At 36.1% G+C, this 26238-nt stretch overlaps 1 protein-coding gene across 5 annotated transcripts; it reads right to left on the minus strand.

The window, feature by feature from the left end:
- Positions 1 to 24667, minus strand: LOC113118259 (MTSS1-like protein). 5 transcript variants are annotated; one of them, XM_026287304.1, is made up of 16 exons: positions 24140 to 24667; positions 18666 to 18727; positions 18222 to 18295; positions 7830 to 7914; positions 6906 to 6997; positions 6735 to 6809; positions 6165 to 6173; positions 5106 to 5263; positions 4765 to 4872; positions 4584 to 4681; positions 4273 to 4405; positions 4104 to 4178; positions 3558 to 3707; positions 3140 to 3298; positions 2393 to 2561; positions 1 to 1345 (listed from the first exon to the last, which is right to left on the minus strand). In XM_026287304.1, exons 1-16 carry the CDS (start codon positions 24209 to 24211, stop codon positions 567 to 569), a joined length of 2298 nt encoding a protein of 765 aa, XP_026143089.1. In that variant the 5' UTR covers positions 24212 to 24667; the 3' UTR covers positions 1 to 566. The 5 variants fall into 5 exon arrangements, with proteins under 5 accessions (XP_026143089.1, XP_026143088.1, XP_026143091.1 ...); XM_026287303.1 differs by having other exon boundaries at positions 3140 to 3301; positions 24140 to 24666; XM_026287306.1 differs by lacking the exon at positions 3558 to 3707 and having other exon boundaries at positions 3140 to 3301.
- Positions 24668 to 26238: the final 1571 nt, after the last annotated feature.

Genomic DNA, 26238 nt, shown 5'->3' on the forward strand with positions numbered 1-26238 from the left:
TCTAGTACAGCTGATGTGCTTTATTTGGCAGTTTACAGCATGTGCAGTGATTCAATTGTGTGGTCCATCTGAGACTGAGCTGCGGTATAAGCTGTTTTATGCAGCTCTTCAGTTGAAAACAAGACTTTGGCTTTTTACAATAGTTACACGTGGGAACAGAAAGGTCTCAAAAACATCACATTTACATAGGAGTAACATGAAGAACATAGTCAATACAAATTGCAACTCCAAAAAGGAACAAGCGGCACAACTAGTATATTAATACATATTTTAAAATTACATTCTCATCCTTCAGGCCAAAATGTATCCATTACAATATGCCTGTCAAAGAGATATTAGCCCAAATCTGGCAAATATAACTACAACAATAATAGTCCAGATAAGTTTAGTGTCCATACGCACTCAATATGTAACAGTGACACTGGCCTCCTAGTTGTTCGATGCCAGATTTTAACACTGAATATTTCTTTTTTTTAAATCACCATCTTATATTTTCACATAATATATTGTTCCTCTTCATATGGAGAGTCCGTAGCAATAGACTTGGCAAGAGAAGCAATTCTAAACTATCGCAAAATCCTTGGTGCTGATCTGTCATTGCAGGTCGCTTTTCTAAGACGCACTCCTCTACGGATGGTCTTCAACATGTCTCCTCCGTCCTGCTCATGCCCTTGCTCTTGCAGGTGCCCCTGGCTGGCCTGAGGGTCCTCGGGAAATGGGAACTGGCCTTCACCGAGAGCATGAGCATTAGCGACCAGCTCTCCAATCTTCTCCACAAGACTATGGCGATTGGCAGCAAGCATCTGCTCGTCTTCTGAAGTGAATCCCGCAGCTCCAGTCTGCTGAGCGTAGACACTTCCACCACCAGCTCCCCACGTTGGCAGACTCATTCGCTTGGGAGAAGCTTTGTAGTTCAGAATTTCTAACGATTCGTCATTGTACAAGTTTTCCTCACTTCCATTGTGTTCAGGAGGAGGGCTGGGGAATCCAGGTGAGTCTGGGACGGTCGGAGTCTTTACAGGGACGATAGGTGGTCTTATAGGGATCGGACCCCCACTGGATGGAGTGCGTCTCACGTTTGTTTTAGATGAAGGGGTTCTACGAATGGTGGCTGTTCCTGAAGTTATGACAGCACTTCCTCGTCCTTTGCCATTGGTTGTTGGGGCTCCCTGGGCAGCCAGTGCTCCATGCAGCCCCGCGGTGCTGGCGGGCCGCTTGGTCTGGATCATACGCCGGTAATTCTGAGCCAGATTGCTATTGCGAGGGACGGTACAGGACTTGTCGAAGTCTGTTTGTGCGTCGTTATCATCGTCGCCATTCATGGAGTAACAATCGTATTCAGATCCTGCAAAGAGAAAATGGGAAGAGAAAATATTCCTCAACTCTCTCGGCCTTCATGCAGTGGATTGCATTTGTGTGTGTGTTTTAGGTGTCTTATTAAAATGCTAATAGTTTAATAAATGTGGCTATGTTTAAAAACATGATGAGATTCCTATTAAGGCAGCATTTTAAAGCATCAAAATTACCAACAACTGTTCCAGAAGATAAGATACCTTGTAATTCTAAAGCAGATGTTCATGTATCTTCCCCATAATGCATTAAGCTAAACTTGGCAAATTAACAAGAGAAATGTTGCTGTGTACACTGCTGATGGGTTTGGTAAGATTTTTGAATGTCTGGTCAAAAATACAGTAAAATGGTAAAATTCCGAAATAATTGTACAATTTAAAATAACTGCTTTCTATTCGAATTTATTTTCAAATGTTTATTCCTATGTTGCCAAAGCTGAATATCGAGCAGCCATTACTCAAGTCGTCAGTGTCACAGAAACCATTCTAATATTCTAATAACATTTTCTTCCAAATTAAGCCCAGAATAACAGCATTTATAATATTATAGAAATATTTTGTAATATTATACATTTCTTTGCTGTTCCTTTTGATCCATTTAATGCATCCTTGCTGAATAAAAGTATGCATTTCTTTTAATAATAAATATTCTTACAGATTCCAAACTTTAAAAAGGTAATGTACTTATTGTTCATTCATACTGAAAGATATAGTTAAATATACTGTATTTAAATTGTTTATTTGAGTTTTAATTATTACATTATTTGCGTGTTATGCATTTTATTTTTAATAGAGTATTGCTTTGTGTTGAGTCGACCATTCGCTTCCAGTGAGAAGTATTATTTGTAAGCTGTATGGAGTTTGTATAGCAGTCCAGTCACTTTTGTTGTTTAGTTTCAGCTAGTTTTTGAAAATGAGCCTGTTGGCAATTTTTGCATTGTGTATATATGTATTTTTCTCTGAACGGAATGAACAATTGTTATAAATGCAGTATGTAATGTTCACCTGTATTGAACGTGTTTATGTGTGTGTGTGTATATTACCCTGTGAAGGGATAGTGTCCTCTGAACATGATGGGGTCGTGTTCTGTGTGCTGTATCCACTGGAGTACTGCAGAGAGTCACAGCTGCTCTTCTGCTGCTGTTCTATAGTAAGCCCACGAGTCAGAACCATAGCCAGCTCACTAGCAGCGGATGACATCGGCTTACCATGCTAAGACAAAAAGAGAGAAAATAATAGATATGTGTGTACACTACCAGTCAAAAATCTGGTTTAAGTAAAAAAAAAAAAAAAAATAAAAAAAAAATCTTATGCCTTGCATAAATACAGTTAAAACAGTAATACTTTCTAATTTGAGTACAATTTAAGTTAACTGTTCTCTTTTTACACATTTTAAGATGTCATTTATTCCTGTGATGATAATAAAAAAATTTCAGCATCATTACTCCAGTGTTCTGTGTCAGAATTTATTCTGCTGATTTGCTGCTTAAGAAACATTTCTTATTATTAACATTAATATTTTAACAATATTTCCAATATTTCTAATAAGTAAAATAAGCATTTTATTAATGATTTTTAATAACTGATCATAACTAGGCACCAAATCAGCGTATTAGTATGATTTCTGAAGAATCCTGTGACACTGAAGACAGGAGTAATGGCTGCCGAAAATTCTGCTTTGTCATCACATGGATAAAATATATTTTAAATGATATTTAAATTGGAAAAAGCTATTTTAAATTGTAATGACATTTTACACTATTACGATTATATATATATAATCTCAATACCTTTGCAGTGATGTCTTTAGAATTCATTCTTGCTAGCCTATAAGGATCCTCGGGGTGAATTATCCCATTTCCTCCCACTCCACTAGAGGGCTCTGCAGCCTCAGTCCTGTGCTGCCCGGTTACAGCCGTCTGCTCATAGTGACCTGCCTTTGACCAGTCCTGCTGCAAGAGGAATTTTTTTTTTCTTTTAAGGTCATGGAAATATATCCAGAAAAGGACAGGACCTGCTTATTTAGTAGTTTATTTTAATAAAAAAAAAAAAAAAAAACAGACTTGAGGATGTTGGTTAATAGTGAAAAGCGGATGATAAATATATGAAATGGGATGAGATAAAAACAAACAAATTAAAACGAATAATTTATAACAGAATATAATAAAGCAAATAAAGGCTGACCAATGGTCAAAATGAAAAACAAACCTTCCAGTAAGGAGTCTTTGATATGGGTGAAGGGGACTGTGATCCTGGGGATTGGTTATAGGAAGGGGACGCAGGAAGTATGTAAGAGTGAGGCCTGATGGAGTCATTAAAACAGTGAGCAGGGCGAAAGGTAGCAAAGGATGAGCCGAACTGTGGAAACGGAATGACAGGATGGCCCAATCAAACTCAGAAAACATCACACAAGCTTCAGTGAATACCCCACACCAAATAACAGTGTAATAATAGACTAAATCATTTAAATTAACCCTTTAATGCACGATATAGATATAAAGGATTACCCCTTGGAATTCTACTTCACAATCCATTAGGAACTAAATTCTAATGCAATTTTATTGAACTCAAATATATGGACATTGTGCTTAAGTGTTAAATCAAAGAAATATGATAACTTAAGTGCAGATTATGAAAAAGAAAGAACTGATGGCAACATAATAACATGTAATAGAGCTCAATCATGAAAGTTATGTAAGAGTATTAAGTTGAATAATTTATTAATGAGATTTCCTGACTGAAATGAATACTTACTATTATGGGAGAGCCGCACTCACTGACTGACTGACAGGTTTCTGAAGCCTCTGAGGACGCAGAACTGGATGACTTCTGTTTACCAAAGATAGTTAAAGATAGGTCAGTGAAATGGACGTGGAAATAAGCATTAAACAAAACGGACAAAACCAAAACAACCGGTAAAGACCTGGCTAGTGATGTCAGAGGGCATGGGGGAGGGAGGTTTGGAGTGTACATTGGCATCCTGAGAGACAAATCCAGAATCATGAGAGGAGACGCTGCTCAGGCGATGAGCGCCACCTGGGGGCAGATGCACCAAACTGAGAGGAACACAAGGAAATCATTAGTGTTACTCTCAAAACCAGCAAATAACCAAATAAGAATACTCAAATGCAACCGAGAATTGTTGAGACTGCATATGGCTTAATAATCTCATTATAAAATAGTAGTTATTTAGAAATTACGCAAAATTGTGATAAAAAAGGATGAGACAAGCACCTGCAAAGACTGCTCTTCCTAGATCCAACACTACTGGGAGAAGAAGGTGGAGTCTGGTAGGACCAGTTATAGTCAGACCCCTTAAGATCCAAAATCACCTGGTGGAAATCAAAAATAATATATTTTTATTGTTATTTAAGTATGTTTGTTCGTTAAATGATTTTCATATGCATTTAAGCACCTGTTCACTGGCCTCTGGGAGTTTATGTGGGTCAGTTGTCAACACAGTGAGGTCATCAATAATGGCCTGGAGGTGAGTGGCCTCTCCCAGCATGCCAATTTCACCGATCTGTGGAAAGATGTTAATGCCACTTTATTGTAAATAGCAGTAAGCACTCCTTTATATCATTCAAATACATACATGGGGAAAGCCAGGCACATTGTCACTTGATGTTTTTTTTTTCTTTATAAAAACATGAAATGGATATTTTTATATATAAAAAAATGTTTACAAGTAAATACATTTTTTTTTCTTATAAATTATCTAGAAGTAACTTCAGACCCATAGTCTTTCATTCTCACCACTATAGGCTGCAGGAAGCTGATGAAGGTGCAGTAGCGCCCCCTTTCCTCCAGGAGGGCTCGGCGCACAGCCTGCTTCTCAGTCTCCTCCATCAGAAGGTACATGTCACTCACATCCTGCATGGCACTGTCCAGCTGAGGCTGCAGTCCTCCTCGACCTGAGACGAAGAGAAAGAGAGAGACTGTGAGAGGCAATTAAGCAGTGTGTGGATGAACAATGCATGAAAAGAAAATTACACTACTCTTTAAAACTTGGGGTGAGTAAGATTTTATTCAGCAAGGAGACTTTTAATGGGTGTTCTTTTGAACTTTTTTATTCATCATAAAATCCTGAAAAACAATGTATCATGATTTCCATAAAACATTAAACAGCATAACTGTTTACAGCATTAATAATAATGTTTCTAGAGCACCAAATCATCATGTTAGAATGATTTCTGAAGGATCATGTGAAGATTCAGCTTTACTGTCACAGGAATACATTTCATTTTAAAATATATTAAGGGAAACAGTTTTTTAAACATTGATCAAATAAGGCCTTGGTGAGTATTAGTTAATTCATTCAAAAACATTAATAAATGATACAATCCCCAAACTTTTGAACAGTAGTGAATGCTGAGATGCACTGAATTTTCACATTTTTAACCCAAGAAATATTGGATGTAGATGTCAACACAAATGTCCCATGGGTCAGGACAACCAAAGAGAGATTAGGGTGGATGATGTCAAAACAGCAACCAGGCATTGTCAGGCTTCATGCAAGGAAACCTTAATGACCGTATAATGAAAATAATAAATGACACAGTTGATATGAATCTAACACACTGAAAATATTGCATGATTGTGTGTTGTGATTTCCCAACACAGATTCTTATTATGTCTGATGCAAAGAATGACAATGAGATGAGCACGCTTTGCGAACAATGGAATTTTGTGTTTGAAGAGGACACAATGAGAAACATTCTCATTAAAACACACCCGAAACACCACAGATGAAATGAAATCAATGTTAGTCATGCTAAATGTGATGAACTATGATGGAACTGCCTGAATACATACCTGGTAGTTCTACCGTTTATAAGCAGAAGCCAAGCCAATCACAGTATGAAAGACAGAGAGAAAAATAGCATTGCCATGAAGAAATTTGCAAGCAAGTTTGTTGCCCCACAACATTTTTGATACATTGCACTAATGTAATTATACATTTTCCAACCTCAACATTCTTCAAAATACCTTATTTTATGTTCCACAGAAGAAAGGAAGTCATACAGGTTTGAAACAACATGAGAATGAGTAAATATTGACAGAATATTTATTTTTGGGTGAGCTAGCCCTCAAGAATCAATCCTCCACTAGATGATGGTACAGTTTACTGATCACCATCATCTGATTAAATAGGGTTACCGTGACCTTTTAACCCAACTTTATAATCTTTAACCTAATTAATCTAGGCATCAGAAAAAGTAAGCACGCAAGAGAGGTGGTTGAGTTAGAAAAGATCCCAGCAGGACACAATTTCATGAATAATTTAACATACCAGATGCATTAGTACTCTGAAAATAATGCACAGAGAGAGTATCAGCGAGAGGGGAAATCATTGCACTGACAGAGAGAATAAAAAAGACCAACCTTTTCTGGCTTTCTTCTGCAGCTTTATTGTGTCGGATGATTTCTTCTTGATCTCCTGCCTAGAGCGCTTGTACTCTGGTGAACAGAAAGAAGGTGTAAATTCACAGACTTTAGTAGTGGATTGAGTATAACCAGGTTTGCATATTGAAAACCTTGCTGAGTGAGTCCCACCTTTGGCGTGGTCTTTATCAAGCAGGGCAGCTGTTTTCTTCCACTCTTCTATCTTGTCTTGGAGTGGGGCAATCATTTTTTCCATTAAAGCACTGAGTATAAATAAAAAATGGCAAAAATGAAATAACAGAAATAATACAGTATTCAAAATGACCATCCAACATCACAGTATCATTTAAAGAAGAAGAAAAATAAAAAGCATAGTTTGGTGCTAAACTATTAATAATGGTTTATATTTATTTTCAGCGCTGAAAAGTGTTTTTATAGCTTAATATTTTTGTAGAAACCATGAAACATTTTTTTTTTCAGGATTCTTTGATGAATTGAAAGTACAAAAAATATATTTTTTTAAATATACTAAAATATACTACAACAGAAAACAGTTCTTTTAAATTGTAATAATATTTTGCTAAATTACTGTTTTAGTGTACTTGATTATTGAATAAATGCAGCATTTATGAGTTCTTTCAAAAACATAAAAAAAATGTCAATTACTGAAAATTTTGACCTGTGGTGTATATACACATATAAAGTTTTTACCACAAAAACAAAAATGAAACAACTATATGGTTCCTGTATGGATACAAATTATGGAAAGGAGCAGTTTGAAGATTTTTTCCTTTTGTGTTCCACAGAATAAACAAAATCACATGAGTAGTTTGGAATGAAATGAGGGTGAGTATAAGATTGGGTAAACTTTTCCTTTAAGGTCAGCATTTGAAATGTGTGAGCGGTGAGCTAATTTGGTCTCTCTGAAGACAACACATAAAAGCCTTAGAGCAGTCTGATTGATCAATGAATATTTGCTTATCTCCGCAGTGGAAAATCAATGTCTGGCATGGATATAAAATCCTGTCTGTGCCGTCTGACTGGCGGGGAGCAAGGCATGAAAGTAATCACGCCATGTACGGGTCGATCACTCACTTGGTGAAGTGGCGTAGTTTGGCCTCGATGCTGCGGTGTCGCATGCACATTCGGGTCAAAGCGGAACCGATATCCCTGGTGGCACCTGACAACAAGACAAATGAATGTTAAACAAAGAAATAAATATGAAATAAGAAGATTTTGATTGTTTATAGTCAGTATTTTTTTTTTTTCGAAAAAACACCATATAGATTTTAATCACACATATAAAAATGGCCACAAGAGGGCAAACTAATCAGAAGCAGGCCCATTAAAGGAAAAAGTATGTGCTTACTCAGTGAAAGTGCAAAATATTTGCACCATATTCACAAGAGACCGAACTTCATAGACCACAAATAGAATACTTCCCAAATTGAATGGCTCTGATTCATCAAGAAGTGCTCACTTGCTTGGTGAACTTGAACACAATTACTTAGCAGTGTTAACTTTCCTTTCCAGTGTAATTAAAATAGGGTCTTAAGCTATAAAGCCCAGCTTGCCTGGGCCTTAACACAGCCAGCTCAGCCAAGATTTCCCCCAATCTCACTGCCAGATCTGATGAGATTGAACTCTGTTGGTATGAGGGCCAGTGGGTTACACAGGCTAGAAGGGCCAAAGGTTCTACTTACAGGGTTCAAGGGACCAGAGGATATAAGGGAACATCTGACTGATTATGATAACTAGAGATGGGAAAGGATTTTTTTTAATCTTGCAAAAGATCTGTTTGCATGAACAATAATACCAAACAAACAAAAATGTTTACTTATTTCATTCATTAATATTTGTAAAATACTACTGACAAAGTACGTAATGTGAACCTTTAGATACATGTCTCATAAACGACCAGTCAGTAAGTACAATGATTCTACACCGATTGTCACAGTTGTAAGTTGTATATATTATATTTATGTATATATATGTTTTTTTATATATATATGTTCATTAGTCATTCATTTGGGAATTGGACTACACTTTTGTTGTTTTTGGTTCACTAAATTCAATAAACATGATTTGTGCATGTTATTTGTTCAGGAATCAAACTATACCGGTTGCGCAGTACAGTCTGATTAGAGTAATTTGTTAGGAAATTTGACTTCAGACTTGTGGTACCTTTGAATAAGCACTGCAGCAAAATCTAGTTTAGTAGTAAAGTGCAGTACTTCATTCGCAATGGTGAAATAATGCAAGAACCATTAATGGAACCAAACATCAAATATCTTTAAAAAAGCAAAACAAATGAATACTGTCTGGTAATTACACAAGCTTTTAAAATAGATGAATTATGTCATAGGCCTAGTGTTTTTGTACATCAAATATAAATTTGTGTGAGTACAGTAAGAAATAGGAGCAGCCCAGGAGAACAGCACTCCATCTCTCCATCCAGCCAGGTCCAAAGGGAAAAGGAGGGAACCGGGTAAAGGGATATCCCTCCATTCTTCCACTCTGTATCTGCCTTTCCTGTCTGCTCATGTTCCTAAACACCATTATTACAGGAGAGAATAGGAGAGGCCGGAAATAACCTGCCCTCCTATAACCACACAAACACACACACACACCTACACACACACACACACACACACACATACTGCTACTGAAGCACCAGACCTGAAAACCTTAAAAACAAGCAGCCTCCTGTGTGAGAGTTCATTGCTAAGAGGCACGTCAGTTCTTTTGAGACTTCAAATATTATTAGATTTTTGTATCACTATTATAGATTTTAAATAATATGTTATTTGTTATATTTTGTTTTCATTTTAATTTTAATAATAAAAAAGTATATAGTAATTGATTATTGTAGTACTTCAGCTTTAAATAAAAATATTGCCTGGCAACTAGCTGAAATAAAATATTTTATTTCAGAAGGCTAAATGTTAATTTCAAATAATATACAGTATTTATATATTTTAGTTGTAGTTATGATAATAATGATAACCATAATAACCCTGTTTCAAATGAAATTATATTTGATATATGACATTTTTATTTATTTATTTGCTTCAATCGTATCAGCACTATAAAAAGCACCAGTGCCCAAAGAGTTTTCACAGATTGTCCCATTGGTTGGGACACTGACAGATTGATTGGTGGCCAAACCAGGTGACAGTTAAGAGGAAAGGAAGGTTAAAGATCAGCCATCTGAATCCTCGGTCTAAAGGGCTGTAGTCAGGAAATGAAATTGCAAAAAAAAAAAATAATTCCCTGTGTACCATTTAGCTCAGACCCACAGGTCCATCCCATAGTGTCTGTCTGAGAGAAAGGCCCACTGTCAGTACACAGCATGCTTATCCAAAGGCATGCGTGTCTCACATCCTATTCTCAAAGGTCTTTGGCAAGCCAAATCAAGTTCAACGCTACTAGTGTTGAGACAAAACAGAGCTGTTCCTGAGTTGATCTGTGCACACACACACATCAATTTGCATGGCTCAGTGCAAAGTTCACAGCTGCACTTTCGCTCAAAAGCGAAGGCTTTTTTATCTCAAAAACAGACCTTCACGACGTCATTGTTACAGTCGAGATGATATGCTACACAAACACACTCACACACCTGCCAGCATCCTCTTTCCTTCCCTTGAGGGATCAGCTGACAGCTCCATCCTGAAAGCTTTCCCAGACTTCCTGTATCCACGAGTCCCCTGGCCTCCCACCCTGACTGGACACTCTCGACAGCCTTCCTTCACATCACGTGACGCAGAGGCTTCAGATGTTCCATTCAGCCAAACTCTCACTGCCTCCAACACCTGCTCATCATGACTGGGGAGCTATTTAGCGGATCTGTGAACCCTTGAGGAATTGCTCATGTGATCAACTGCTGCTTAAAGGGAGAGTTCACCCAAAGATGATCATTTTATCATTGCCATTGACTCAACCTCATGTTGTTCCAAACCTGTATGACTTTCTTTCTATAAATAACACAAAAGAAGAGATTTTCATCCAAATCTCCAACGGTATACAAATGGTATACAAAGTAAATGACAACAAAATGTTCACGTTGAACCTGATCTTGGTGACCTCAGTTGGGAATGAAAATTGTTCTAGATGACACTGAGCAAAAATATTTGGTGCTAGCCACCCTGACAAAGAAACTAAACTTGACCTTAACATTATTTCAGTCAAAACATCTGATAAAGGAACAGCCTTCACATCCATCTGAACAGAGAAGCAGTTTCCATCTGACTCTCGCTTTCTGAATGTATGGATATGTATGCAGGTGCACACATATAAATAGATTTTATTTTTATTGTTTTACTTAAAATGACACTAAAAATCATTAATGTTTATTCTTATGTCTTTTAAATTTAAAACATTTATCATATTTTCAGCTAGTCCTAAAGAATCACCAATTATTAATAAAACCCACAATAATATCTGCAGTCAGTACAGCTAGCCCACAGGTCTGCACATCATTTACAACTAGAAAATACTATTTAAACAAAATTGTTGATTTTAATTCTTTTCTGTTGGGAGTGTTACTTGCTTTTAGACTACCAGAGCAGGTTTAAACCAGAAACCACAATTTTCTATTAGACCAATATAAAAATACACTTTGAATAAAATAAAGTTTGTTCTTTTTCAGTGTTTTAGCAAACTCACATTTGGTCCGGCTCCATTCTGACTCTCCATTCAAGTCTTAAAGGATAAAACGAAGTCTTGCCCTCTGAATATCTAGTTTCACTTGGAATTGCATCACATTACAAAAAAGTACATTGGGTTAAAAATGAGGATTCACTTTACATTTAATGAATATCTCTTTGGGGCCACTATAGTGTGGGATCGAAAAAAACATGAAGTGCTGAGATACTTATTTCTTCATGCAAACACTTCCATGCAACCTCAAACATAAATGCACACGAGTAAAAACGAAACATCCACTGCTTTATCTTCTCACGTTTGTAGCTACAAATCACGTTTTTGCTGAAGAAAGCCTGCATGAAGAACATTTCTGAGGATTACATAACGATCTAATAAACCAGCAGACTAATAAACAGAAGGACTTCATGTCAAAGTCACTCTCACACGTTTACAGTCCAGCACGAGTTACATAAAACAACAGACAGAGAGACAGGAAGACCAGTGACAGCAAAGCTGAGTTTGCCCCCCTGCCTTCACTCTATCTGTTCTCAATTACTCCAGAATCCCCAGGACTCTCTCTGGCATGAGGAGGGGGACATTACGGATGCCCATGTGTGTATGGCTTAGTGTGAGAGCGTACATGTGTGTTTACAGCCTCTAAGACTTCCTGTCTGGGGGATAGAGCACTGCTGCTTAAAATACTCTGCTGTCCTCCTCACCAGATGTGCTTCCCATTCTAGCTTCAGCAAAGACACACTCACACATTTGACTAAAACAGACATAATGGTGACCCCTCTTCTCTGTCCATCTGTCTCTCTGTTAAGGGTGACAGTAGTTCAGTCAGGCGTGAGTTCAAGATTACATCATCACTTTTCCCTGTCTGCTGTCTCTCATCATCTTTTCCTTTACACTACTGATTCCCAGCCAGAGATATGTGTTCCTGAGCTCCTTCTGAGGGTACTCAGACCAAAAGTTAAATGACCGGTAATGAGCATCAGCAATCATTCTAATGTGCTGATTTGGTGCTCATTGATTTCTTATAATTATCAAAGTTGAAAACTGTTTAATAATTTTGTGGAAAAGGATTTTTATGTATTTGATATTTTTTCCTTTTTTTTCAGTGGCAATTCTCTTTTCATTAGGATTTCACTATGTGTGATTTCACTATGTATTTTCACATAGTGTTCTGTGCTTTTAATCCTTTATATTGTTTTCAAACGTCTGCACTTGGCTTCAACAGCTGAAACGTAACTGATTCCACATTTAAAGTGTTGATTCTGGAAGATTCTAAATGCACTCCAGGTTTCCTCTTTATTGTGAATAATATTTGTGGTAAAGACTGTTATAAGAGGCACTCAAGGATATAAAATGTGTGCTTGCTTTTACTAAAGACAAATAATGAAAGACAGAAGTTAGCTTCACAGCTGTTGGTTCTTCATGTTGTCTACATTTAAAGGAATAGTTCACCCAAATGGACTATTATTCATCCTTTTTTTTTTTTTTTTTTTTTGAAGAACCAAACAATTGTTGGTCCCCATTGAATTCCAGAGTAGGGAAGGAAATGGAAGTCAATACTTCAAAATATCTTCTTTTATGCTCAACAGAAAGAAACTACAGGTTTGGAATGACATGAGGGTGAGGAAATGCAAAATTGTCATTTTTGGGTGAACTATCCCTTTGAAGCTTCCCCTCATAGCAGGAATGAAAAATAATACCATCATTAATGGTATATTGAATCATTACCAATACCTTTTTTATAGACTTTAATACATGTTAATAAAATCATAGTATTAACATTTCATTTTCAAACCAAGGCACAATACTTGCCATACTGGCACAATATGTAAAAACACATTAAATCACAAAAATAAAGGTAAGTGCTTAATAATAAAACATTTTAAATCAATATAAATAATTTAAATATGTAAATAATTATGAGTGCTTGCTTTAACTAACAATAAATAATGAAGGACAAAAGATGACTTTCACAACTGTTGGTTCTTTATATTACGTGGCCTTAACTACTATGTAGTTAAATTTTAATTATTAATTTGGTACAATGCACTTATTGTGTACATACATGTTTTTACATTGTACTTATATTTGAAAAATATCTGCACATAATTACATCTGTAATTAATTTCTGTAATTACATGTATAATTACACGTTGACCCATCCCTTACACCTTAACACACCCTTAAACTTACCCATACCACCAAATCTGTCCCTAACCTTACCTGTTTCCCACCTCAATAGCAGCAAAAAAAAAAGTTGCAATACAATATGAACACAATAAGTACATTGTATTTATTTTTTGATGTAAGTACATAGTAGTTAAGGCCACTTAATATAAAGTGGGACCTTACATTTTCCCATTTTCATAGTAATAAAATATAATACCATCATGGATACATAATATTGTCAGAAAATAACACTGTCATGGTATATTACTGAATCATCATTTAAATAAAAACATGGTATTACAGTCTCAGATATCCAAATACCATGACACCATGTTGCAAAACCATGGTACTGGCACATTACATGTCCAAAAACAAAAATCCATGATATGCCATTGCTAAAAATCCAGAAAACCTGATGTCGCCATGGTTCATGTTCAAAAACATGTCAGTTTAATGCAACCGTGTGCAAAATCCAGAGTAGATTTTGTTACTGAATAATGCAAACCTGAGGTTCAGAATCCATTTTTATGCATTATTTTATTATATACTATGTATATAGTCATAGAATAAATCTACACCAGTATACAACATAAATGCAGCAAGTCTATTTTAAGCGAAGGTAATGGCGACATATAACCTTCCTAAGTGCTTAATCAATCAGTTGGGACTGAGAGTTGTTTGGTGACCCACAGACCTGATAAAAAGGTAAGTTAACAGAAATGGGTGAAATGTAGCAAGTGTGAATCTGACGGTATAATCTCCAGTGCAAAGTAAGACAAATTCTTGCCCATGCCCCACACTCCAGATGGCTGGCACGGATACATGCCATCTGCCAGTCCAGAGCTGCGGGGAAGATTAGCAGCCCACTGCGTCCCACTGACACACACTCGCACTCAGTTTGTGTGTCAGAACAAGGTAAAGAGGATTACACCTCTCTGCCTCGCCACTGCAAGCCGGGCGAAATCACTTCCAAGCTCCTTTCATGTATAGACATAAGCACTCACACAGTATACATGCGCTGAGAAGAGCCTGTCATCAGCGTGGATGGAAAACACACAAATACAGACCCAAGAGCCATCATTAAAACACACCTCACCCCGATCCCATGACAGAGAGGTTTGTGACCATCTCCCTTGGTGCATCTCTCACAACATAAGAAATTACCCCCCGGTCTAACTATACACTTACCCAACTAAATCACAACTGGGGTGGTGCATAGTGCAAGGGCTGACATCATTTATACACAATGACTTAGATGTGTTAATAAAGATCTAGATGAACAAAGCATGTATCATTATCCAGTAAACACCCCTCCTCTAGAATTCATCACTGGATGTGAATGTAAGCAAATTCTGTTATTTTTAGTGGCTAGACGTCCAAATGCAAGTCAAACACAGACATCAAACACTTCAACGCCTGTCTAACATGTGCACTAATAGACTGCCCACATCTGCTCTATAAAAAACACTGGCCATGACTCCATGACTATAAAGATCACAAACAAGCCAGACTGCTGGACTCCTTTGCTATCAAAGGCAGGGAGTCGTAATAGAAGGGAAAGGTATTAGAAACAGGGAGAGAGAGAGAGAGAGAGAGAGAGAGAGAGAGGCTATGTAATTTTCTTTCATATTGACATTCCCTGTATTGATATTCTCTAACCTACTAACACTTAACTTACTAAACTGACACACACACACACACACACACACACAAAGTTTGATGAAACCTTAAAACTTGATGAAACCTTAAAAGTGATCAAACCGGTGACATCCAGGCAATCATCAAGATGAATCATGGTTTATATTCATAATTTTCAATGAAAGCATTGATTAATCTTAATTAATGGTGATTTCTACATATAGTGACACATATACTTTCATTTAAAGGTGTATAATTAACTTCTATATTATGAATAAACATGAAATAATAATATGTTTATTTTTAATTATATAATCTAATGTAATGTTATTATTATTTAATTATAATATACATATAATACAATATAATACATTTGCATTAATCTCGATTATAAAATGCTGTAATTATTATATTATATTATATTATATTATATTATATTATATTATATTATATTATATTATATTATATTATGCTATAATCATTTATGAACATGAAAAAAATATTGTTTATTGTTAGTTCAGGATTCCTAATGCACTTTTGCTTTTATTGTATAACAACTTTATTGTAAAGTGTTAACTTTTCACTTATAAACACTTATTTATTATGAAAACTATTAACAATGACCAACAGTTTATAAATTTCTCTATTATAATCTAATCTGACATGATTTATGTTATCCATATTATTAAATTAACTATAAATTTATATATTATATTATATTATATTATATTATATTATATTATATTATATTATATTATATTATATTAAAGACATGTATATTTTTTATTAACGTGAACCAATTGTTGTTGATTGCGATTCACTTATATTCAAACACTTTAAACGTTCAGGCCACTGAAAGGCTGTGTGACTGTCCAGACTGTGTGCGATTATGGGCCTGCTGACTGGGGTGATGGGGGGAAGAATGTGTGTCACTGGAAGCTGGTGAGACAGGAATCTGTCTGATGTCAGTGTTTTAGTGAGATCTCCAGCTGTGCCAGTGCCCCAAGCCTGTCCCTAATTCAAAGAGAACGCATGCCTACTGTTGCTGACACTTAATACCAGGGATTATATGCTGCCCTCTCATTGGTGTAGAGTAGATATCATTTCAGTGTGGCGCTACTGGAAACCACTAAACAAGGGCATCACAAAAATATATATATATATAAAAGTAAGAATCTGGTAATGAATTCTGTTCTTAAAAATAGAACATTACCCAAAGTTGGGTGTATATTATAAATACTTGTAATTTTTATATTGACGCAAAGTCATAAACAACAGCCAGACAGGGTCAGAGGTGAAAATGCTCCAGTGACAGCCATCCACTAAAAGTATTGACAGTTCACTGAACTAATTTATGGCAGTGCTTATGTTTGGAGTCCGGAGCAGAACAAAGTGCCCCCGCAGGACAAATGGAATCAATCTGGTTCATTGGCATCTGGTAATGATTCTGAACCGGGAAGAAGGGTGAAGCTGGATAGGTAACTGTGTTCCGGGTAAAGACTTTACTAGACTGATACAAAGCTAAATGTGATATAGTCTGTCTCTATAGAAACACTCTGTAAATTTATTATCACTACAAGTGTGCTGATATTAGTGTTGGGGGTAATGCATTACAAGTAACATGAGGTAACATGATGTAATTAGACTAGTTTCCCCAAGTAACTAGCAAACTAATGCATTACTTTTACAATTACAATTTAATATCTGAGGTACCTTTGCCAATAAGTAATTCAAGTTACTTTTTTTTTACCCCTGACAACGCTCCTGTCCCTGTGTTGAGAGAAATTGGGAGTGAGGTGCGGAGGCACTTCCTTCAGCCTGAGGCTTATTCATTTCACTTTTGGACTGAAAGGGCCTTTACAGTTGCCAGTAATATAATTTTTGAGCTTTTTTGTTATAAAAAAAAAAAAATAGCAAGCCTAGCCCACTCCAGCCCAGGTGACAAAAATTTACGCAAAAGTAACATAATGCATTTTATATATATATATATATATATATATATATATACATATATATATATATATATATCGCCATATTTTTTTTCAACAACTTCAATTTATTACAAATATATTGAAAAAAGTATTATTTAAAAAAATATATCTAAAAAATAGATACTGGAGAGGATCACAGCCCTGATTAAACATGTCTAACAAGCCCAAACCAGTATCAAAGTTCATAATCTAATTGGTCAAAAGAAATATTCCATCATAATTTCTCTCCCACACTAAGCAGATATTTAAAACCAGAGCTTTTTATGTCTGTCTGGTCTCTTTAAGGTATCTGTAGACACTCTGCAGATATTGGTAGCCAATAGCAACCAGCCCTTTTGTCTACTGTGGCTGGTGGGCGCTTATACACACAAACCCACGCACATTACATGGGATATAAAGATCCAGTGCATTCAGTGCTTGTGTACATACGGAGCAATTTGCAAGACAGATACAAATTAGTAATTCAGCTCTAGGCCGACAGCTATGCCTGACCCACATCCTTTAACTGTGTTGATGAAGACTAGATTTGTTTGGCCTTGTCTGATCCCTACAGGCAATAACTACAGGATTTTAATGGCACCGGAAGGATTCAGTTTCAGAGATTCAATAGCAGCCGAGAAGCAGAAATTAACTATGATGAAATATGACTCTCAAGCCATCTCATAGCTATCAGAACAAAGTCAAAGTGTCCTTTCTGATGTATTCATATGAACGAAAACTAGACAAAATTGTAATCGCAACACAGCTTAGTTCACAAAGGCTGTGACTTAATTAAGTAAATATATGTGCTTCATGTTTCAAAGTAAAGCAAGACACTGTGTTTTCATGTGAGCAACTCATGCCAGTGTTTGAAGCATCTCAGCATCTCGGTGCTGCTCCACACAAACTCCATCTCAAGTTTGGGTCAATTTAACATGCATTTGGAAATGTGCCAACTATCTTTCCATACTTGTAATAAAAAGCCAAAAACAGTCAATAACCTGCAACTCAAAAACCGTTGATCATCGCGATCTCAACATTTTAAATGTACCTCTTGTGTTGGTTGCCATGTCTGCCACCTTCTGAAAAGCATCAAGAAACGATGCGACCGCCAACACTGTGGTTCTGTGAGAGAGTAAATGGCAAAACATTTATAGTCATTAGCGCCAGTGCTGATTAGGAACAATGAGAGAACTGCTGAAAATCAATCTGATTTACATCTTGAGAATGCAAATTAAGGCCCTGTCCCAAATACAGCGCTTGTTGTGAACTTGAAGTGAATTTGAAGTCCATGAGGCCTTAGAATGTCTCACTTGTCATTTTATGATTCAGAATCAAAAGAGTGCTCATTCTGCATTTTGTCAATCCCACACTGGAGCATTCTATTACCCAACACCCCATGCAGCAAAATGTAGACTGCACAGGTGGACCGCATGGGTCGAGGGTGAAAGATGAAAGAAATAACTAATAAAAGACATCTGAAGTGTTAAATTACCTCAGCTGGGAGTGTAGTTTCGTGGCCTTTGCAACAAAGTCTTCCCACACTGGGTATGAGTACTACAGGAATGAAGAGAGACATATGAGAGAGTTAGTAAGGACATAAACCTCAACACTAAACTGCACACATACAGGTACTACAAAATACAGACACATTTAGAACTCCATGTACCACCAAGAGAGCAAAGCACTTCAGATGAGGTCCAGATGACTCGCTGAATACAAACAGTCATGACACGCTTCCATCTGTTTTGGAAGAACATTCTCTACAGGAACACCAGCTACATTTTCTGTCATCATGACTTTATATGCTGTTGAAATGACCAGCATATGTTGTTCCCCAACATAGGATGCTGGTCTCTTCACAATAGGCTTCTTAAACATTGTTCTGTTCATGCAAGACTTACTTTGTTCTTTGAAACATAATTGAAGACATTTTGTCTCAGTGTTTTTTGTCTATATAATCAGCACCAGTCAATGGTGAATTATTTTCATTCCGAAATAATTATTTATCATCGCACCCCCAAGATGCATCATATACAAAACAACTGAAAAACAGCTTTCAAAGGATCCATTCAAGAGAAAGTCTGTTTTTAATAAAGTTAAATTTCCAGGGACAGGAAAGAAGAATATTTTTAAAATTCTGCTGACAGCTCTTGTTAAGAAACTGGAGAGGTTGGGATAAGGTTATTGTATGGGTCTCTGATGACCATGAGCAAATTATCTTTCGTTTAGAGGTTAAGTCAGATGGGGAAGTCGTGGCCTAGTGGTTAGAGAGTTTGACCCCTAACCCTAGGGTTGTGGGTTTGAATCTTGGGCAGGCAATACCACGACTGAGGTGCCCTTGAGCAAGGCATCAAACCCCCAACTGCTCCCTGGGTGCTGCAGCAAAAATGGCTGCCCACTGCTCTGGGTGTGTGTGTGTGTGTGTGCACTTTGGATGGGTTAAATGCAAAGCATTAATTCTGAGTATGGGTCACCATACTTGGCTGAATGTCACATAAGACATTTATCTGTTTGAAAAACCTTTGTTTCTATACACATTTGTGTCAAAAATTTTTTTTTAAATTGGTCAAAACTGCTGAATAAGTGCATTATGGCATTTTTGCTGAAACGATCACTAAATAGGAAGATATGGTAGAAAACCTAAGATATCTACCATAAACTGTGATTTCATATTATTTCATAAACTAATAAATAAATGCAAGGGTGTCTGATTTATTTTAGTTTGTTGATGCTGGAATCTATCTACGGAAAATAAATAAAAATAAATAAATAGTGCGCACAATACATAAATCGAGTGAACGAAATAGTAAATCGAGGGAACGCAATAGTAGGCTGTTTCCTGCATGTCATGTGCCGGGCTCCGTATCTATCTTTTCTTTCATTTTGAAAAAAAAAAAAACGTACGTTTGCTCAACACCTCACTGAAGCTAAAATTTCACCCTTTAGTTACACACAATCTCTCTTTCCTCTTTTAAGAGGTTTGTGTGATGAATGCAGTATAATGCATAAACATATGACTAAAGTATCAAAAAAATGAATAAAAAAACTATTATCACCTAAACGTTTAGGCTCTAAAAGTCTCTTATGCTCATCAACGCTGAATTTATTTGATCAAGAAGTAAAAAGAGTAAAATTGTGAAATTAATACATTTTAAAATAACAAAAAAATACAATGTTGTTTATTCCCATTCTGAATTTCAGCAGCAAGTTGTCACATGATCATTCGGAAATCATCAAGGATTCTTTTTATTATCAATGTTGAAAAAGTTGTGCTGCTTAATAGTTTTATGTGAACTGTTAAATACCAGAAAAACACTGAAAACAACAACATTTACTTAACAATGTAAAAGTCTTTACTGTCATTTTTGATCAATTTAAAGTGCTTGCTGGATAACAATATACATTTATTTAAATAAATAAAGAAATCTTACTGTAATGTACTGTACACAAATCATTCACAAAAAAGGAGCTCTTTAATCAGTCAAAGCCTGGTATGTTTAAAACCTACAGGTGGTTAATTAGCTTTCAAGTAACAAGGTCAAGAAGGACATGAGTAGATTGAGACTGAAACAGATGAACAAAGAAGGCTGTTGCAGGTTAAGAACAGACTGCAGAAGCTGAGATCAATTCACTTATTGGCCGTAACCAACAACAGCTTAATTCAATAATCAGATAATTTTTATATTGTTGTACCATATTGTAAGATAAACCAAAACATTACCACAGTTTTAAATATTTAATATATCTGATCTGTTTTAATTAAATTATAAATATCAAATATATCAAATCAGATCGTATCAAATCAGTATCAATATTAGTTAGTCAGAAACTTGGATTAAAACAAAAAAAGTATTTCCTGCTAAACATTTAAAAAATCATTCAAGTGTCTTGCTTTGTGATGATGAATTAAAAAAAAAAAAACTTTCTGGTATTATGATTGCAATCAGTGACAAAGCCCAGATGAGACTTTGAAGAGACTTTTTTTGTTTTTTCCTAGTCTCCATCATACATACCTGTGTCCAATAAACACATTAAACAAAATAACAAAAAGTCATAACATTTCAACTCAAGAATGAAAATGTGACCTTAAAGATGTTATTTGTCATATTAGTCCTTGAGTTTATCTGTACTCGTTAAGGCTATCACGGTTAAATGCTTGCAAACACCACTGATGAAAAATAAATTACAAATTTTATTCAAGTTTTTGCACAGACTGAAATTTCTTTATGCCGGAGGATAAAAAAAAAAAAGAATAATTATATTAAAATTATTAAATTAACTGCTTTAAACAGATGAGCATAATTATTATTTCTCATTTAATTCAATATTAGTTTAATTATATTTTATTTTTGATGTGAAAGCAGCTATGATTGTGTTTTATTTAATATTATTCTAGCAAAAATAGCTGTCCTAAACCTTTGGCCACAGCTGTAAACTCTATTATAGATCTTGGTCTGGCAAGTGAAATCACAGAGTAGAGAAACTCTACAATATGCAAATTTTTGAAGAGGAGTTTGCCCTACCTACGCACATCATCTCTGACATTACGACACTCTCCGGCTTCAACGTCTTTACGAGTTTTGAAATACTGCATGTCAAACAAGCTGAACATTGCCAGGGTTGGTCCCGAGCCAAGTCTGGAGCCGTTCACAATATATGAACTCCAGATCTGGCATCTGGCCACTGAACTTCATTCAAACGCTAACTTTCAGCAATAACATTCACTACTGGAGCCGCATGAGAACATGGAAACCATTTATGGAACAGTACATGCAACCACAGGGTTCTGCTCCAAAAAAAAAAAAAAACACAGTAGGAAAAGCAGATCATATCTGAGAGGTGGCCATGAGAAGTTTAAATGTTACAGGAGAACAGATTAAATTCAACTTATTGACACAAATGTACAAAGACCTTGGATCTTTCATCAACAACAACATCCTTCATCCTAAATATTTAAAAAAGTATTTTTAAAAAGAGTGTTTTTGATGGCATTACACAATTGGATTCTGGCTTTTTTTTTAGTAAGGAATATATCTACAAATGTTTCTTCTTAAATATATGTGTGTAATAAAAAATGCAAATAAATAAATAAGAATAAACGGTGCAAATAAAGATATGAAATATTTGCATGCCAGGTAATAATACACCTTATTGGTTTTAGTAAAGCTGTACAAAATAGACACTGTGATATTTAAATCAATCAACCCTCAGATTCCCCATAGAATGAGTTTTTTCATCAGATAAACAAACGTTCTCTTCTGTCAAAAATAACTGTCGCTATTACAATATATATTACTATATTTTACATAATGTATTCTATACAAACAGCTATTTAAAAGCTGTATTTGATTCTTTTCACTTTACTAAAACCACAACAAGGCTTTGAGCAAGTGAGAGTTAAGTTAAGCTCCACATTTAAGCTCACTCTGATGCATTTCTATCGCTTTATGAGCCCTGCGTAATCCCTGCACATTAACATTGCTTACAAAATCATCAGTATGATAAAGGGTCAGCCTGAGAGATATTCTAACTGGAGTCCAGAATAGAAGTAAATGTATTTTGCTCATTGGACAACTAATAGCTAGGCAGACTTTTAGTGCACCATTTTCAAATCTGTAAATTGCGAGGTCTATGTCAAGTAAAATTAATTGGGTCAAAATGGGATTATATGGTTTTTGTAAAAATCTAACTACACATGAGAAATAAACATTCAATAAACATGCAATAACAGAGAGACAGCAGGGGTTAATCAAAATGGTATATTTCTATTTAAGCATGGAAAAGTAGTAAAACAGTAAGGCGTCATGCCCATTCACGTGTCCCCTAAGATTTCTGAGCCAAGTGGATTTTAAATGCCAATATTTGTTATTTTTGATATAAATCACACCGGCGTGATTAGACCTGCTGTGTCGTTCAGTGCGGCACAGCATCAGGTGCTAAATTCAAATCTGCGTTCGCACTTTGGCTGGCGCTGAGCCGGAGATGGACGTGTTTGTACAGCAATGCACATAATAACCAATCACACACCATTCTGTTGAGCAAATGAATGCAATGGCCAATCAGAGACGTTCAGATGAGTCATCACTGAAACACGGTGTTTTGTTCACTTGCTTGAACAAAATGCAGATGTGCGTACCAATGTAAGAATGTACTAAGTGTAAACAGCTTCAGTGATTTAAATGGGAGTTTTGAGAGTGCCCGAACTCTGGCTAGACTGAAGTGAAAATGTTTCTTGATAAGGATGTTAAAGTTATTTGCTCTCTGTAAACTGTTAGTAACATACAATATTGTTATTAAATTCACATTAAATAGACTATAATATCAGTCGTATTAAAAATATTCTATTGCGTGACACCCATAGGCTATCTGGTAGCTACTTAAATAAAAGGTCAGTTTTTTATGCGTAGTTAACACTATCACTTTCCTTTGCCCATCACCCATTATAGATCAAATAACAATCTGGTGCAAAACGCATTTACTTAAACATGAGAATCGAGATATTTCCTGATTTAGCCTAGTTAACACGTTTGGAAATATTTCAAATAAAAAAGGAAAATAAATAAATACAATAAAACATAAGCCTATATCATTTATACAGTGCTATTGTGGCTGCTGTGTCTCATTACAAGCATGACGGGCCCATAGCAACCCCCCCACCCATCACCACCACCATCACCACCAACTCATGCCTCCTCAAAAATAATGAGTGCATGACGCCCATGGTATTAATCATATTTTTACTGCAAATAAAATGCACAAAAAATGCTTTAACATATAAAAGGTTTTGTAAACATCTATAAAACTGTCCTATTCTCATTTCACAACAAAGCCCTCCATGCTGAGACCCCTATGCCATTAATCACAGCATCAGTGGTGCAGGCAGCTGGACCCCTGATGAAAACAAAGGCAGTAAAACACAACCATCTTTTTTGCTAAATATCTGCATCAATAAAACAGTCGTGGTACCTTCATATCGTTGACGATCGCCTGAAACAATCCACCTAGAGCGCCGCACTCCTTCTCCACGCTCTCCATCATGACACCAAGCCCTTGATTGTTATTATGCTCTCAATGAATGAACAAAACAGATGAAATGTTCTGATCCAAATAAGCTGATTTCGTCTTCAGGAATTGAGATGAAAGTGGTCCATTATATCGTAATACGGACCTCTTGTTGCTTCGGATGCAAATGTGAGCAGCGTGCAGCAGATGTCGGTAAAAGGAAACAACAATTGAGGCTGCCGGGTGGCTCTGTGCAGGGAATGATGGCTGGGGTCAAAAGATCTGATTCTCCCCTCCCAACCCCCGGTTTAGAATACAGTGGACGATTTGGGTATCATACTAACGATCTGTGCTGTCAAATCCGCCTGGTCGAGAAGTTTCAGCTTAAACAGTGCCGCTGTTGATTTTTGGATGAAATAAGGAGTCGAGTGATGCAGCGAAAGACGGACGTGATATTCGATCCTACGGGTTGGTGGGCGGGATCTCAGGAGCCGGGGGCGGGGCTTACGGGTAGACATATGGCAAGTTGGTGTGTGTGTGTGTGTGTGTGTGTGTGTAGGGAAAGGACAATTGAATGGTGGACATTTAAAGCAGCTTTAACGTGTCTTTGTGTGGCAGGACAAAGTTAACAGCACAGCTGCCACTGCAGGCCATTAAATGGACAGTGCACTTTTTTAACCCTTTAACGGTCAAGGCAAGAAATATATTTAAAAATATATATAAAAACAAATAGCAGTTTTTACATAGTTAAGTTACAGCACTTTGCACAGTTCTTACTTTTAATAATACTAATACTAATAATTATAATTTAGGTTAATCTGCTTTTGCAAGTCACTTAAAGAGGGTTAAAAGTGTGTTAAATACACTGGTGCTTTTTAAAAACACCCTTTAATCTATTTTTTATACCATTTAAATCAAAGTTTTATTTAAATGGTCCTTTGTTTCACTTAAATAGTCCCGTGTGCATGTATGTATGCATGTATAAATAAATAAATAATCAGGCCACCCCATTTGTTGTGTTTTTATTTCATTTATTTTTTTATTAATAATAATGCATGCATGCTGGTCTGTTGTCCCAAATATTGCTAAACCGTTTTAAAGTCATAACCTGAACATTTAACTTTCATTTAATATGCATTGATGTAATTCAGAGAGAAATTAGGATGGGTGTGGGAACTTTTGGAAGTAAAAAAGCAACGTGAAAACAGCAAGTCAGCTCAATTTCAAATGGTTTAAAAATGTTCTGAGCAGAAAGCAGAACATTTTGCAATTCTAATGGAATTCCTAAACAGGGCACTGTGATCTAAGTGTATTAAGCAAAATGTGTGTCCTAAACCTTGACCTTGCTGCCAGACACTGTCCCTCGAGAGCTAATTGAGAAAAGAGACCACATTGATTCATTAGATCCCTCTCTTGCACTGCATATCACATATCCATCTGCTTTTGCCTTATCATCTGCACAAGCATATCTACATACTGTTACCATATGCAGGTACATGGCTATTTGACCATACAGTTCTGATTTACCTTCACTCCCCAATTTCTGGAAAGGATGTTATGTAAGTACTTATAGTTATATAACCTTGTAGATGAGAAATAGGAGGAGAGGTTCCATATCAAATAAACATTTTCTGACATCGAGCCACTGTTTTCCATCACAGTTTCTACAAAAGCATTTAATGCATGAAACACAAACCAGATAGTTTACAATTAGCATGACCACAGAATGCAGCGGGATATGATTGAAAATTGCTAAAATGTAACTTCCATTTAAAATATGATAAGATTCTCTTGTCTATTTTTATGTATTAGTAACTATCAAGCAACTGATTCTGTTGTTTATACAATGTGATATTGTTTATAACATCTTACTTTAGCATTTAGCAGCATTTGTGTAATCTAAAACTGAATGTCAGCAGTAACAAAGAACTCTCCTGACAAATGAACAAATAGTGAACCATCGAAAAGCTGTTTTGGTATACACTTTTATATATGAGCCAACTGCATATAACTGACCACAGTGACACTGCCACCACAATTTCCTGGAGTACTGCTAAAGAAAT

This window comes from Carassius auratus, chromosome 18 (assembly GCF_003368295.1).
Source record: "Carassius auratus strain Wakin chromosome 18, ASM336829v1, whole genome shotgun sequence".
NCBI classification, from domain to species: Eukaryota; Metazoa; Chordata; class Actinopteri; order Cypriniformes; family Cyprinidae; genus Carassius; species Carassius auratus.